At 44.7% G+C, this 15,555-nt stretch overlaps 1 protein-coding gene across 1 annotated transcript in view; it reads right to left on the bottom strand.

The window, feature by feature from the left end:
- Positions 1 to 15,555, bottom strand: part of LOC121499688 (CXADR like membrane protein) — a 98,159-nt gene that overhangs the window by 10,127 nt on the left and 72,477 nt on the right. Inside the window, 1 exon segment of the mRNA XM_041770648.1 lies at positions 10,455 to 10,612. Coding sequence (XP_041626582.1) covers positions 10,455 to 10,612 — 158 coding nt within the window.

Raw genomic sequence — 15,555 nt, 5'->3', positions numbered from 1 at the left:
TTAATAAATGATGGAAACAGAAAGATTTTACAACACGTTCAAATGAGAATCGGAAAATATTTGTAGTCTCTTTTGGACAAAATTCATTTGTATCTCTATCCACAGGAACCACTGAGGTGCTATGGATAGGAAACAGGGATGTCACTATGGGCATTCCACAAGTTAATTTCTATTTCTGTGGAAATTAATTTCATCTCCTGAAAATTTGGAGTCTAAGCCTGAAGATGATGGTTGGGAGGGACCTCCCTATGGTATACTATGTGTGCAGGGGTGAAGGCAAGTGTTCAGGCTGGGGTAGGGAGAAACCACTGGTAGGACAGTAAGGGAAATTAGATCCCTTGAAGGCTATTCACTTCTGCTCCCACCCCTTTACTGCTCCCTCCCTCAGCAGGTGGTTTCACAGTTCAACTCTCTGGGTCTCTAAATTAGAATACCTACAGGCCTACTAAGAAGAGCGCAGGGAGTGTTTCCTTCTGACTAGGATGAGGGGTGATGGAAATGGGACAGCTAGCTTCACCGGGACAGCACCACCAGCTGCTTCTAGAGGCTATGATGAACTCTTTGGAGACATTTTACAGCAAATTGGTAAGCACGGCCAGTTAGAGAATATTTAGGAAAGAGAATAGAAGGTAGGAGAAGGAGTGATCCATCCACATCCATCCAGAGAGTGAAGGAAAAGCTGAATTTGAATGCTGACCTAAGGAGCCCTAAGATGGGTCATTTATTCAACAAATCCTGAGGCTCCACAATTTGCCAGCACCTGTGGCAGGTGCTTGGAAGATCTCAGTGAACACAGCACGTGGAAATCCCAACCCTTGGGGATCACATGTTCTAGTGGCAGGAAAGACATGAAAGAACACTGGACAATACTGTGAAAATAATAGAGTAGGGAAGGCGGTTGTAGGCCAAGGGGACAGACTGCTATTTAAATGAGGTGGCCAAAGTAGACCTTACTGGAAGGAGACATGAGGGTTAACACATGAAGGAGACCCAGAATTAGCCCGGGAGCTATGTAGGGGAAAGAGTTGTAGGCAGAGAAAAGAGCCAAGGCAGAGACCCTAAGGTGCAAGCGTGCCTTGGCATGTTCGAGAAATGGCAAAGAGGCCAGGTAGCTGGAACAGGCCAGGGGAATAGTAAATGAGGTCAGGCAGGGGAGCCACACCCTGCAAGGCCTCTGGTCCATTGTAAAGATGATGGCTTTTGCTCTGCAGGAAGGGGGGTTGGCTATTATAGGATTTTGAGCAGAAGAATATCATGATATGATTTGGTTTTGCGAATAGGCGTAGGAGGCCAAGAATGGAAACAGGAAAACCAGTTAAGAGTCTTTTGGAGTCAGGGCGCCTGGGTGGCTCAGTTGGATAAGTGTCTGCCTTTGACTCAGGTCATGATGTCAGGGTCCTGACTCAGGTCATGATCTCAGGGTCCTGGGATGGAGCCCTGTATTAGGCTCCCTGCTCAGCAGGGAGTCTGCTTCTCCCTCTGCCCCTCCCCACCTGTGCTCTTGCATTCTCTCTCTCTCTCTCTCTCTCTCTCTCAACTAAATTAATAAAATCAGGATGGCTCGGTGGCTCGGTTGTTGAGCGTCCACCTTTGGCTCAGGGCCAGATCCCAGATTCCCGGGATCCAGTCCCGCATTGGTCCCACTTGCATGGAGCCTGCTTCTCCTCCCTCTGCCTGTGTCCCGGCCTCTCTCTCTCTCTCTCTCTCTGGGTCTCTAATGAATAAGTAAATAAAATCTTTAAAAATAAATAAATAAATAAATAAATAAATAAATAAATAAATAAATAAAGTCCTTTTATTTTTTTTTTTTTATTTATTTTTTTTAATAAAGTCCTTTTAAAAAGAGTCTACTGGAGTCAAGATCCAAGCAACAGATGCACACCGTCTCCAGGGTGGTAGCAGTGGAAGTGAGAAGAGGTGATCAGAGTATTTTGAAGGTTCTCTCACTAAACTGACCACCTTATTTAAATGTGTATTTATGGTATGAAAGAAATAGAGGAGGCCGTTACCCCATGAAAAGAGTGAATGGCTATCAACCAAGAGAGAGGAGAGGGGGCAGAGAAGGTTTGAAGTCAGAGTGTGCAGGGTGAGGGGAATCGGGAGTTTTGTTTTGAACTTACTACATTGGAGAGACCTGTTCGACACCCAAAGGAGGCATGGGGTAAAGCAGTTGCATATAAATGTGTTGGATTTTCAGGGGGAGGCCTGGAAATACGCATTGGGGATTTCTAAGTGTGTGGATGGTATTTAAAGACATGAGACCAGATAAGATCCCTGAGGGCACAAATATAGAGATTTTTAAAAGGAGGGGAAAATAAGGCTTTCCAAATAGTGGGTATCTAAACACAAAGATTAGAATTCATTAAAATACCACCAACCTCAGAGTAAAATTGATGACTATCCTATCTCTTTAGCTGACTATTCAAGTCCAGCCTTTGCTCACATTCCCAGTCTTGCCCCTGATGGCAACTCTTCCTCCTACCCTCTCTTTCACAAAGACTCAGTGAGGAAACCCTGAAGCCACCTTCTGAGGAGGTGGCAGTGGGGAAGTGGGGGCCAGGGGAAGAGCCTTGAAGAGGTCTGATTACACTTATTATCCTACCGATTGAGGATCTCCCCCAAACCCAGCCTGAACACTTGTTCCCCACCCCCACATACCATAGAGAGATCCCAATGGAATGTCATCCTCATGCAGAGGAATATCCTGGAAAGTACAGGAAATACACGATTTCAGTCAAACATCCAGTGCTTACTCCCAGACAAAAATTTTGTCTTGAATTTCTGCATTCTTTTCAAGAGAAGCTGTAAGTTATGGGGGAGGAGGTGCAGGGAAAGAAAGGGATTTAGCTTTAGGAATTAAGGGTTTAGATCCCAGCTCTGAAATCTGTCTTGGTCAAAGGCTTGCAAAGTCTAAAAGGCATAGAGCTCAAGTTTTCTGGGGCCAAGTTTGAGATCCCATTTTCCTCATGCATTAAAAGAAAATTAGGACAAATCTTAGCTACTGACTTCACAGGCTTCTAGGAAGAATTTTAAGAGCAGAAATCTGCGAAAGGACATCATTCCTTTGCTCGCTAACCATTCAGTGACTACTCTGTGCCAAGCACAGTCCTTGGCTCTGGGCTTAGGAAAATATGCATCAGGCCTCAAAATGAAAATCCATCAACACAATGCAATACTTTCAGGGCAGGGGTTTCTGTTTTTATTTAACAAACACATATGAGATATTTATTTTGTACGAAGCACTGTTTTAAATACTTCAAAAGTATTAACCCCTTGCATTAAACAGAAAAAATACCAAGGCAGTGAAAAATTCATAAGATTAAGGAGATTAAGCAGTGGGTCTCCCCAACAAACTGCTTAGACTTAAGGGCATTCTTTTGCTTCATAAATACTTAGAGAGGGCCTTCGATGAGGTGGGAACATAGATCCTACTTTGAAATTGGGGCAGCTGCAGTCTATCCTGCTCAAGTGGGATCATTCTTTTGGACTCTCCTGTGTTCACTGATTCATAACTGCATTTCCCATGGAGACTGGGCATCCCAGGAGAGAGTTCTTAGGGCCAGAGAGAGGTTTCTTTCTTATCCCTTAAACTGCAACCAGCTTCCTGTTCCAGGGTGTGGCCAGTGATGTGGAGAACAAAGGCAAAAGAAATGTAGATAAAATTAAATCTCCTTACAACTTGGAGCCCGGGACAAAGACTTGAGACCCACAGAGTAAGACATTCCTCCAGCAACTCATAACTGTCTTAATGGTAATAACTTGCTAGAGGCTGAAAAGCAACCTTAGCTTGATAATAGCCAGATCTCCAGGATCCTGTTAAGTCTTTAACATGAAAATCTTTTCGGAAACCTTTGTCTCTGACCCTCCCCATCTGAAAGTATACAATCGGGCCCCCTGGGTGGCTCCCCACAGGGAGCCTGCTTCTCCCTCTGCCTGTGTCTCTGCCTCTCTCTGTGTGTCCCTCATGAATAAATAAATAAAATCTTAAAAAAAATAAAAAAATTAAAGTATACATACAGTCAATCGCTCCTCACAATCCCAGGGTCCTATCCCTGTGCTTTAATAAAAACCACCTTTTTTTTTTTTTTTTGCACCGAAAAACATCTCAAGAATTATTATTATTTTTTAAGTAGTCTTCATGCCCCACATGGAGCCCCAAGTTCTTTCTTGACTGCTCACTCCCGGACCGCACATCACATCCTATCAGCCAGCACCACGTCTGAGGAATTTCTTTGTCCTACACCTCACTGCTTTTTGTTTTTCTCCCAATCAGATAAAACCTATTAACTCTGACCCAGAAAAAAAAAAGGTACATATTATTTTGCAAATAATTTGATAGGGTTCCTAGCATCCAGTTAGGGCTCTGTGCTTTAGAGACTCAGACCAGGAAGAGCCAGGGTCCCAGCCCTTCTGATACAGTAACTTGTTTGTTTTAAAAGTTTGCAGGATGTTCATGGCCACACATCCTGTTTCTTGCGTATAAAGGCTAGGTTTCTTGGGGCGGTGGAAGGAGCCGCCAGAGAAATGCCAACTCACTGGGACAATAGGGAGAGGAGGAAATATATTAGCAACAGAAAAAAAACCAAAAACAAAAACAAAAACAAAAAAACCTGGAAGCTTTAGAGCTTACGTGCTTTTAAGACTGAAAGTGGGAGACTGATGTTTGGAGGTAGGACAAGTAAGATGGGAATGCCTAAACAGGTACTCAACTAAGGTTACTTTCTTTCTGACTTTTTCATATTACCTCCCAGGTTCATAATCTCTATGAGGAAGTTAGTCTGCTTCCTAGGAAGAATGAAGAGATTCTAAACTTAGAAATCAGTAAAAAGCTGGGGATTTGTTTTTAAATTTTTATCTTAAGTAAACTATGCCACACATGGGGCTCAAACTCACAAGCTCAGAGATCAAGCATCGCATGATCTACCGACTGAGCCAGCCAGGCATCCTAAAAGTCAGGTCATTTTTTAGGAATTTGGGGGTTTTGTAGGATTTGGGAAGTTGATGAACCTTTATAGTCTAGGGGATTTCTTTCTTGTTCATGTTAATATTTGGATTAACACGAGGAAATAGTTTTGTTTTGGAAGCCACACTTGACGTTGGAGAGACTTAGTAGGTGTGGTCCACAGTAGACTCTGGCTGCTTTAAGTATACTACACTAGGAGCTTTCAAACTTTGAACAGACTCACATCAAGAAATACTTTTTCCAGGACGCCTGGGTGGCTCAGTTGTTGAGCATCTGCCTTCTTCGGCTCAGGTCCTGATCCCGGGATCCTGGGATCAAGTGCCTCATCAGGCTCCCCAGAGGGAGCCTGCTTCTGCCTCTGCCTGTGTCTCTGCCTCTGTGTCTCTCATGAATAAATAAATAAAAGCTTAAAAAAAAAAAAAAAACCTTTTCCACCATGACCCAGCACACACAGAGTTTACACATACAACTAAGCATAAATTTCATGAAATAGCCTATGTGCAATACACTCTGATATTTTCCGGTCTGTGTTAAAAAAAAAAAAAAAAAAAAAAGTCTGCTGGCTTAGAAACCATTACTGGGTCCTGATATTGAAAAAAGCTGCACCAGGACACAGTGATTGCGAGTGAGCTGGCAGGGAAGTCAACCGGTTTACATTCAAATGAGAGCCCCTCTGCTCTGCACCTTTGATCTGTTAATTAACTCTTCCAAACCTCAAGTTCCTCAATTGTAAAATGGGGGTAAGCCACTTCATAGAGTTTTTGTGGGAATGAGATAGTAAGCACTAAAGATCACTTTTAGTAGGCTGGTTCTAGGTTCGTGAGAGCCCTTAAGATTTCCAAAACTGTCCAGCCCAGTATTCAGAGAATATTAGTCATTTCATACATTTGTGTGTGTGTGTGTGTGTGTGTGTGTGTGTGTTTAAGATTTTATTTATTTAAAGGCACCTGGGTGGCTCAGTGGTTGAGCATCTATCTGCCTTTGGCTCAGGTCGTGATCCTGGGATCCTGGGATCAAGTCCTACATCAGGCTCCCCATAGGGAGCCTGCTTTTCCCTCTGCCTACGTCTCTGCTTCTCCCTCTGCCTACGTCTCTGCTTCTCTCTGTGTGTGTCTCTCACGAGTAAATAAATAAAATCTTAAAAAAAAAAAAAAGATTTTATTTATTTACTCGTGAGAAACACAGAGAGAGAGAGAGAGAGAGGCAGAGACACAGGCAGAGGGAGAAGCAGGCTCCATGGAGGGAGCCCGAGGTGGGACTCGATACAGGGTCTCCAGGATCATGCCATGAGCTGAAGGCGGCGCTAAATCGCTGAGCCACCCGGGCTGCCTTTTTTTTTTTTTCTTTTTTAAAGATTTTACATTTCATATATCTGCATAGCAAAGCTGCCTGAAAACCTGCGTCTCCTTTCTATCACCTGGGCACACTGTGGACTCAAGCTCAGCCCTCTGAAGGTGGCACCTAAGGCCAGCGCAGCCTGGACTGTGCCTCATCTTTGCTCTCAGTCCTTGCATCTCTGAATAGCCTTGTACCCAAACTCCATGTCCCTTGATTCTGAACAACACCCTCTGATGTGCCTTTGCCTTGGATCATGCAGCCTTCTCCTTTTGAAATGCCTCTCTTTTATTTTTGCTTAAACAACACCTGCACAGGCTCAAGCTCAAGCTCAAGCAAGCTCAAGCTCAAGGGCTACCTTCTATGTATTATAGCCTTTCCTGGGTCCCCGTGTAGAATCACTGACTTCCTCCTGTGAGCCTCAGCCCTTTTTTTTTTTTTTTTTTTTTTTAGCATATATTAGGAGACTTTGCATTTATTCATTAAAGCATACAGGAAAACCACATATTTCAAATAATCCTACAATAGATTCTCTGTGTCCTGAATCTAACTATAATTGGTGCAATTTGTCCATCTCCTTGTGGTTCTCTAGATACATCTAAGGATGGTGCTAACTATTCGGGGAAAGCTGGGTGTTCTAGAGTTCTATCCATTTAGACTAATGGCAAAAGCCATCACCCCCCACAACCAGTAACCTTTAGACCTCTCGTGTCTACCCTCTTAACCCTATCTTTTAGCTTCTCTGATCGTGATCAGCATTTTGTTTTTCCACTGTCCATGGCAAAATTATCATGGACTTATCTCCACCACAGCACTTAGTGCATTGAGGCGGAACTGACTCCCGAGTGCTTTTCTCCTTTTTCCCCCAAATCCTGTCCCATTATTTAATGAAGAAAAAAGGGTGGGAGGATTGGGGGGGGCGGGGGGAAAAACAACTAAGGAAAGTATTTAACATCTTTGGAAAGCAGACATTGTACAACTCCAAAATAATCTTACTATAATTAAATAGCCATTACCTAATATGAACATTTCACACCCACTTAGGACACAGGCTGGGGCTCAGTTACAGCCTTGGAATTTGGCGCAGTTTTTTTCAGACATACACTGGATATCAGATACGTGTGTGTCTCTTTGTTTTAGTTGTGGCTTTAATTCTAGAAAATGTGGAGCTGAGACTAAGCCCTTGTTGGGGTGTGATGGGAGAACGGTGAACATAAATTTAATCCTTTTGCAAACAAACAGAAATATGAAGTGTATGAATTACAGCTGTTGTGACGCTGTGTGTCTTAGGACTTTCCTGATGGACCTCTTCATGACGTGGTTTGAAAGACAGGAGGACGAGGCAAGACAATTTGTTAAGACCTGATGGAACAGACGGAGCAGCTCAGCTTTCTGGCAGTTGCTCTGGTGTGCCAGGGCCCTGCGTGGCAATCATGCAACCGCCTTGAACAGAAATGCATGGAGGCCCCCCTCTCTGCTTTTAATCAGTATTTTTCTTTTCTTTAAAATATTTTATTGGGGCACCTGGGTGGCTCAGTGATTGAGCATCTGCCTTTGGCTCAGGGTGTGATCCGAGGGTCCTGAGACCGAGCCCCACATCAGGTTACTCGCAGTACGCCTGCTTTTCCCTCTCCCTGTGTCTCTGCCTCTCTCTGTACCTCTCATGAATAAATAAATAAAATCTTAAAAAAAAAAGTTTGTTATTTTGTTTTAATTACTGAATGGCTTTGCACTGTAAGCTACAGGAAGGTAGGGGCTTTGTAGCCCAGTGCCTATCTTGGCATACAGTAAGTGCTAAATAAATTCACATGCTCTGAATGACTGCATAAACGGTGACACTTACTTTGGAGTATTAACTGAAGACAAGTTGGGGAACTGTGGCTGCTTAAAGCCCTATCAGTTGCCTGCTTTAATCAGCAATGAACTTTTCTTTTTTTTTTTAAGATTTTATTTATTTATTCATGAGAGACACAGAGAGAGAGAGAGAGGCAGAGGGAGAAGCAGGTTCCATGCAGGGAGCCCCACGTGGGACTCGATCCCAGGTCTCCAGGATCACGCCCTGAGCCAAAGGCAGCACTAAACCACTGAGCCACCCGGGCTGTCCAGCAATGAACTTCTAAGCCTTATATTCACTTGGTTACATAAACAAGCAACTCTTTTTTTTCTTTAGTTTAAATGAAAACACTTGGGGGAAGTTAGATGAGTGGAGTCATTCTTTTTAAACTTTTGTAAAAGGAACACAGCTCTTATTTCCTTCATTCAGAACAGACAGTATCATGTCTACAATTGACTAAGAATCTGCTGGAAGAAATACTCTCAGTTTAAGGTGACCTTGCCCTACAGAGAACAGTCTCAGGATGACGTACTAGGAGAACAAAATGACAAGCAGTATCAAAATGATAAAGTGATGTAGGAGCTGAAATCCAACAATGATCCTGGATTTTATTTTAGTGAAAACTTTAGCTTCTTCCAGCACGGAACCATCATATGAAATCAGGAGTGCAGACAGAGAAGAAGAAAGGATAACCTTTCACTTTGTAGTAGGGCAAGAGGTAAAGTTCTGAAAAGGAAAAAAAGTCTAAAGTCAGCTTTTCCCTGGGTTATTTTATGTGATTTTCTTTAAATCACAAAACTTTCAACCAATAGTTTTGTTTTATTTTTAGGTTTTATTTTATTTTTTTAAAGATTTCATTTATTTATGTATTTATGAGAGACACAGAGAGAAAGGCAGAGACACAGGCAGAGAGAGAAGCAGGTTCCATGCAGGGAGCCCGATGCAGCACTCGATCCCAGGACCCTGGGATCAGGGCCTGAGCCAAAGGCAGATGCTCAACCACTGAGCCACCCAGGTGCCCCTAGATTTTATTTTTTAAAACAATCTCTACACCCAACATGGGGCTTGAACTCACAACCCTGAGATCAAGAGTGGCATGCCCCACCAATTAAGCCATCCAGGCGCCCACACCCAAAAGTGGGGAAATGGAATGAGAAGAGTTGTGCTAGAAAAGCCAGGCTGAGGAAAGCTACAGTGGCTGAATGCAGCCAAGGCAGACAGATAATACAGTAGCTACTTACTTCTCACTCTCCATAGACACCAGCCTCATGGATCATTGGGAGCAAAGCAGTGCAAATTCTGTTCACATTGCCCAAAAGCCCATAAGCACCAATGGACCTCCCCATCCTGAGCACATAAGACCCAGAGCCAGATCCTTCATTTTCCAACTCCCGAACCAGCATTAATTCTTTCACTGGCCAATTATATATGTGTTAAACATTTCTAGTCATGTCCTGCATCATATGTTTCATCATATTACACATCAATCTCAGAGCTTGAAAGTCATGAATTTGTGCAAAGCTGCAAACAGGCAGGTGGTAATGGTTTCAGAGGAGGAAGAGGAGCAGGTTTCCTAGTATAGATTTGGGGTTCTGGCCACTGGGTTAGGGTATCAAGCTACTGCATGCTAACTCCCTTCTTAGGAAAGACACTAAGAGTACAGATTTCCTCTTTGAACAACTGATAGGTGGCTTTCTTGCTTGCCCAAAGAACACAGAATCTCTTATCTTTAAGACCCAAATACCTTTCCTTGTTTATCATTTTTGTCTCTAGAGTCTTTCAACAATAAGCCAGATGAAAGAGCACTTCTTTCTTTCTTTTTTTTTTTTTAAAGATTTTATTTATTTATTCATGAGAGACACACAGAGATAGAGTCAGAGATGCAGGCAGAGGGAGAAGCAGGCTCCCTACAGGAAACGTGACGTAGGACTCGATCCCGGGTCTCCAGGATCAGGCCCTGGGCCGAAGGTGATGCTAAACCACTGAGCCACCTGGGCTGCCCATCTTTTTTTTTTTTTTTAAGATTTTATTTATTTATTCATGAGAAACACAGAGAGAGAAGCAGAGACACAGGCAGAGACAGAAGCAGGCTCCCTGTGGGAAGCCTGATGCAGAACTCGATCCCAGGACCCCAGGATCACGCCCTGAGCCGAAGGGAGACGCTCAACCACTGAGCCACCCAGTTGCCCCTGAAAGAGCAATTCTAGCTCTTTCCAACCCAACAAAAAAACTGGAGGACTGAGGAAAGACAGCCGTAGGAGGATGAGGGGAAGAGCAGGGGTAGAGGAGGGAAGGCAGTGGTCGGGCCAGTTGTATACTTACCACTTTCTGGTTCCCTTCATTATCAGTCAGCAGCCATTCAATATCCAGGGTATCTTTTTCTGGAAGCCCCAGTTGATGGTGACAGGGCAAAGTGACCTTTTCTTCAGCCACTCTCTTGATCTCGGTGTGAGTCCCCAGGGTTCCAACATAATAGGAAACTGGAAGAGGAGAACCTCTAATGAGTAATGCAGAAACTGGATAGCAATGTGTGGGAAGCAAACGTTACAACTAATAATTCCTAGGTGTTCCTGTAGGCAAGGGGCAAATCATGGTGTTGGAAGAATCCTAGACCGCAGGTACCAAAAGTCCTGGAATCTCCCACTGGCTCCTCCATTAACTGAACTCATTTATTTTCTGTAGCCCCCCCGAATTATACTCTTACCGATGTCTATCTTTCCTTCCTTATTGTGTTTTTATGAATGATGAGAGCACTCAGGTCAACAACTGTTTTTGTTTTTTGTTTTTTGTTTTAACTTTCTCTCCCTTACCAGTAGAGACTTCCAAAAGGACAGAAACTAAAGGAAAGGCAGGGGTTGGCATCCTCCTGAGAAAGGCTCCAGATATCACTTCACTCCTTGAGAGTCACCGTAGAGACAGGCTGCCCCAGGATGCCTCAGGGAACAAGTGGGACCTTATAGGCTGTTCCTGCTTCCCTTAAGGACACTCATTCTCTTTTCCCCCAACTTCTGTCTTCCACTCTCTATAGTTTCATCTCACATGGCTTCAAATATAAAGCAACCCCTCCCATCCAAAATGAAATTCCAAATTACCACATTTGGATGCTGTCCCTCCACCCATCCAGGATCCCTTTGGCCAATGGGATTTCAGAGTCACTTCTGGCTTTATCACTGATTTTCACCTTGTTCCAGGAATGGTATCCTGTCAGCAACTCTAGGCTTCCAGCTCACCCTCTCTCCTCCCTATCGATTTCGGACATTGTTGATTATGAACCCCACAGTGTTAAATAACCTCACTTGGATTCAAGGTCTGATGTGTCCTGCATCAAGATGTGCTTTAATATCCTCCTTTGTCTCCTTACACAGGATAAAGAAGCTCAGTGGGAAAAAGTGGTCTCTTTCTAGCCATTCACAATGTTCTGGTGCTATATTCACAAGGTAACAGAATCATACAGCCTCCACGCTGGAACAGCCCCAAGGGTCAGGGCTTCTGGTGACGTCCCCTCTCCTGGGGAGCACTCACTCTGCCATGTCAGAGGGTCTTAAGCACTAAAGATCAAGAAACACGACCAACAAAAGCACATAAACTACCTCTCGTATTCCCTGTTCATTTCCCAAGATAAATTAGCAGTAAATCTGCTGGGAAGGAAAAGGGCCTGAAAGGAGGAAGAAGGGAACAGGGGCGACTGTAGTTCCCTCTAAACGGGGGTGCAGATTGGGTTGACATTGCAGGGTTGGATCTTCAGAGGCACCCACCCTACGAGAAGCAGCAGGTGGATTCCCAAGCTCTGTGGCAAAGAAAGGGGCCACAGAAATCTGTGGGGCATAGAAAGGGCTTGCAGAACCAACAGGACAAGACCCTCGTGGGGCCTTACTGACATTCACAATAAAGTTTCTGTTATCTCTGTTTAAAACTTAAAACTGCAATGAGAGTGGCCACGATTTAATGAGTCCGTTGTGTGGTCTGGCTGTATACTGAGCACTTAACCGTAGGAAGAAAGGGTGATTACCCAAATCTATGGATGAAACAGAAGGGGCAGCTTAGCAATTTGCTCAAGATCATACAGCTAGGCAATGACAGATCGGGGGCTCAACCCCAGATCTGCCTCCCTGCAAAGCTCAGACTCTAACAATCATGTTCTGCTGCTTCTGTCCTATGTCTTATGTGGCTTCCTGGACCTGCTCCTGTTCTCCCATTAGCCTGTAAGCTCCCGGAGATTCCCCTTTAACCACTACATCCCCATAGCGCCCAGCCCAGAGTCCCTCACACTGTAAGTACTTAACAAACAGGTGTTGGATTGACTTCAATTTAACCCGTGTACTCATTTCACCCATAAGCAAACTGAGAGCCAGGGATAAATGAGTTGCCCTGAGGTCCTACAACTCCTTCAAAGACAGAATAACCCATATAAGACCCATCCTCCCCCATCCCCATAAAGCAGCTATGCGACAGCAGGAAGAGCAGCCAGTGTGCATTGCACTAAGCTAAGTTGTAAAAAGGAGCTCTCCCCTCCAGCTTCTCCCCCTGTCCCCTTTCCACCGGGCACAACAATGATCAGAGGAAACCAGCCTCCCATGCCCCTGGCAAAGCTGAGAACCCAGCAGCAATTTGGCGCATACAGTGGGCTCTATACATTAAATAAATAAATGCAAAGAAACAGCTATGAAAGTTGCTGATTTGAGCCACTAGAGGGAATCAAAGGCTCAGATTTGCTTGACGTCCCCAAAGGAAAGGAACACAGTGGTGGGTGGTGTGCTTTGCCAGAGTTCCAAGTTCTATTTATACCATAACCAGAATTAAATACGGGAGTGCAGGGAGGGGGCCGCCCAGTGAACACAGATGACTTTCCCGAAGCAGAGAAACTCGAGATCAGAGTGCATTCACCTGTGGAGAACCTCAGCTCCCGAGACTTCAGGGGACCCTGGGATCCCTGCAAATTTCACAAATTCCTCCTTCTGTGTTTCACCTCCCCACCACATCTGTGATGTGCAGCCTAAGCAGACAGGGCCCTGGGTTCTGTATAGAACTCTCAGGCTTGGGGATGGGCAATGCTGCCAAGCACAGGTGTCTGCCGCCTGGTGTGTGAGTGCGCAGAGCCAGCCCTGGGCTCCCAGGCATTGAAAGGTTCCTCTTCGTTAAGAGAGACTATTAGTGGACACCTGGGTGGCTCAGCGGTTGAGCCTCTGCCTTTGGCTCAGGGTGTGATCCCAGGGTCCTGGGATCGAGTCCCGCATCAGGCTCCCTGCAGGGAGCCTGCTTCTCCCTCTGCCTGTGTCTCTGCCTCTCTCTCATGGCCTCTCATGATTAAATAGATAAAATAAATAAAATCTGAAAGAAAGAAAGAAAGAAAGAAAGAAAGAAAGAAAGAAAGAAAGAAAGAAAGAAAGAAAGAAAGAAAGAAAGAGAGAAGGACTGTTACAAGATCATCAAAATTTAATTTGGTAGGAAACTGAGAATTTAAAAGTTAAGTCACACTGATGTGGGAAACAAAGGCAGAAGGAAATATAGATAAAATTAAATGTCCTTATCACTGGCAGCCCACTGACAAATACTTGAGGCAGGCAGAGTATAATGTTCTTTCAGGAAGCTCCCAACCTTCTCAATGTGAACGCCTTGCTAGAGGGAAAAACAACCTTGGCTCGACCAGAGCAAGGCCTCTGGTATCCTGTGTGGGCTTTAGCATCCGAAGATCCTCTTGAAACTTCCCTGATGGTTGCTTTACCCAACTCCAAAGTAGATCATCAGCTGCCCCTCACAATCCCGGGCCAGCAGGGAGCTGCAGCCCTTTCTGCCCTTGGGTCCTGCCCTCGGTCCTGTCCGCGGGCTTTAGAAAAAACCCACCATTTTGCCCCAAAGATGTCTCAAGAATTCTTTCTTGGCCATGAACTCTGGACCCCACCAAGCCTCACCTACATTCTAAACCTACATCAACAGGGCTGGCACTGGTGGCAGCAGGCCACAAATAGGCAAATGCAGCTGATTCTGGAACAATGCAGGGTTAGGGGCATCACCCCCCCACCCTAGTCCCAAGTCCACATGTGACTTTTGACTCCCCCAAAACTTTACACTGTGGACAGGAAACTTTACATAACATAACATAATGTAGCCAGTCCACACATAGACTGTACGTTATGTGTACTATATACTTTTTGTAATAAAGTCAGCTAGAGAAAAGAAAACATTAAGAATATCTTGCGGAAGAGAAAACACAGGCACACTAGTGTACTGTAAGAGCTCCACGCATAAGTGCAGCCACACAAGCCAAGCCTGTGTTGTTAAAGGGTCAACTGAAGTCTCCACTGGGCCTCTGGGACGCTCCGGGCACTTGATGGTGAGGGGAGGTGCTAGAAGGTAGCGGTGATGCGAACATTCTCCGTGTGCGTGTGGCAAGATTCAGCCCTGGAAGCCTCACCTCAGGCTCTCCCTAAGGGAAGGAGTCTCCTACAACTCAGGCACTTAACACAGGCCCTTGAGAGCTCGAGCTTGGGACAATGACCCTCGCTGAGCCTTACTGTTCTCATCTGCAAAATGGGGATTAAAGGACACCCTGACATAAGGCACCCAGCACAGGGATGGCACATAGGGCATTCGTTTCCTCCTAAAATGTCAGTTCCCTTCCCCTGCTTTTCTCCACTAGCAGAAGGGTTGTTTTATTTTCTCAGATGATGACTGCCTACATTCAGCTAAGATTAAAAACTTTATTCTCTAAAGGATATTTACATTTACCAAAGATTCTCTTGAGCCTTTAAGACCTTGAAAGGTGGGGGCGGGGGGGGGGGGGGAAGACCTTCAAAGGGATGGGGCAGGGATAACTTTTTGTTTTTCTGTGTATACTTTTATATAACTGAGGGAAATAAGACACATATTTTGAAGATGAGTCTATTGGGAAGATAATAGTACATTTTATTTTATTTATTTTTTTCAAGATTTTATTTTTATTTTTTAAAAGATTTTATTTATTCATGAGAGAGAGAGAGAGAGAGAGAGAGAGAGAGGCAGAGACCAAGGCAGAGAGAGAAGCAGGCTCCATGCAGGGAGCCCCATGTGGGACTCAATCCTGGGACTCCAGGATCACACCCTGGGCCGAGTGCAGGCCCAAAGCGCTGAGCCACTCAGGGATCTCTCAAGATTTTATTTTTAAGCAATCTCTACACCCAACGTGGGGCTTGAGCTCATAACCCTGAGATTAAGAGTCATAGGATCTACTGTCTAAGCCTGCCAAGTGCCCCAATAATAGTAAATTTTGGGCAGCCCTGGTGGCTCAGCGGTTTAGCGCCACCTTTAGCCCAGGGCGTGACCTTGGAGGCCTAGGATGGAGTCTCACGTTGGGCTCCCTGCAAGGAGCCTGCTTCTCCCTCTGCCTGTGTCTCTGCCTCTCTCTCTGTGTCTCTCATTAATAAATAAATAAAATCTTTAAAAAAAT

Source organism: Vulpes lagopus, chromosome 10 (assembly GCF_018345385.1).
Source record: "Vulpes lagopus strain Blue_001 chromosome 10, ASM1834538v1, whole genome shotgun sequence".
NCBI lineage: Eukaryota > Metazoa > Chordata > Mammalia > Carnivora > Canidae > Vulpes > Vulpes lagopus.
The sequence above is the reverse complement of the archived record's forward strand: the minus strand, read 5'-3'. Positions and strand labels throughout refer to the sequence as shown.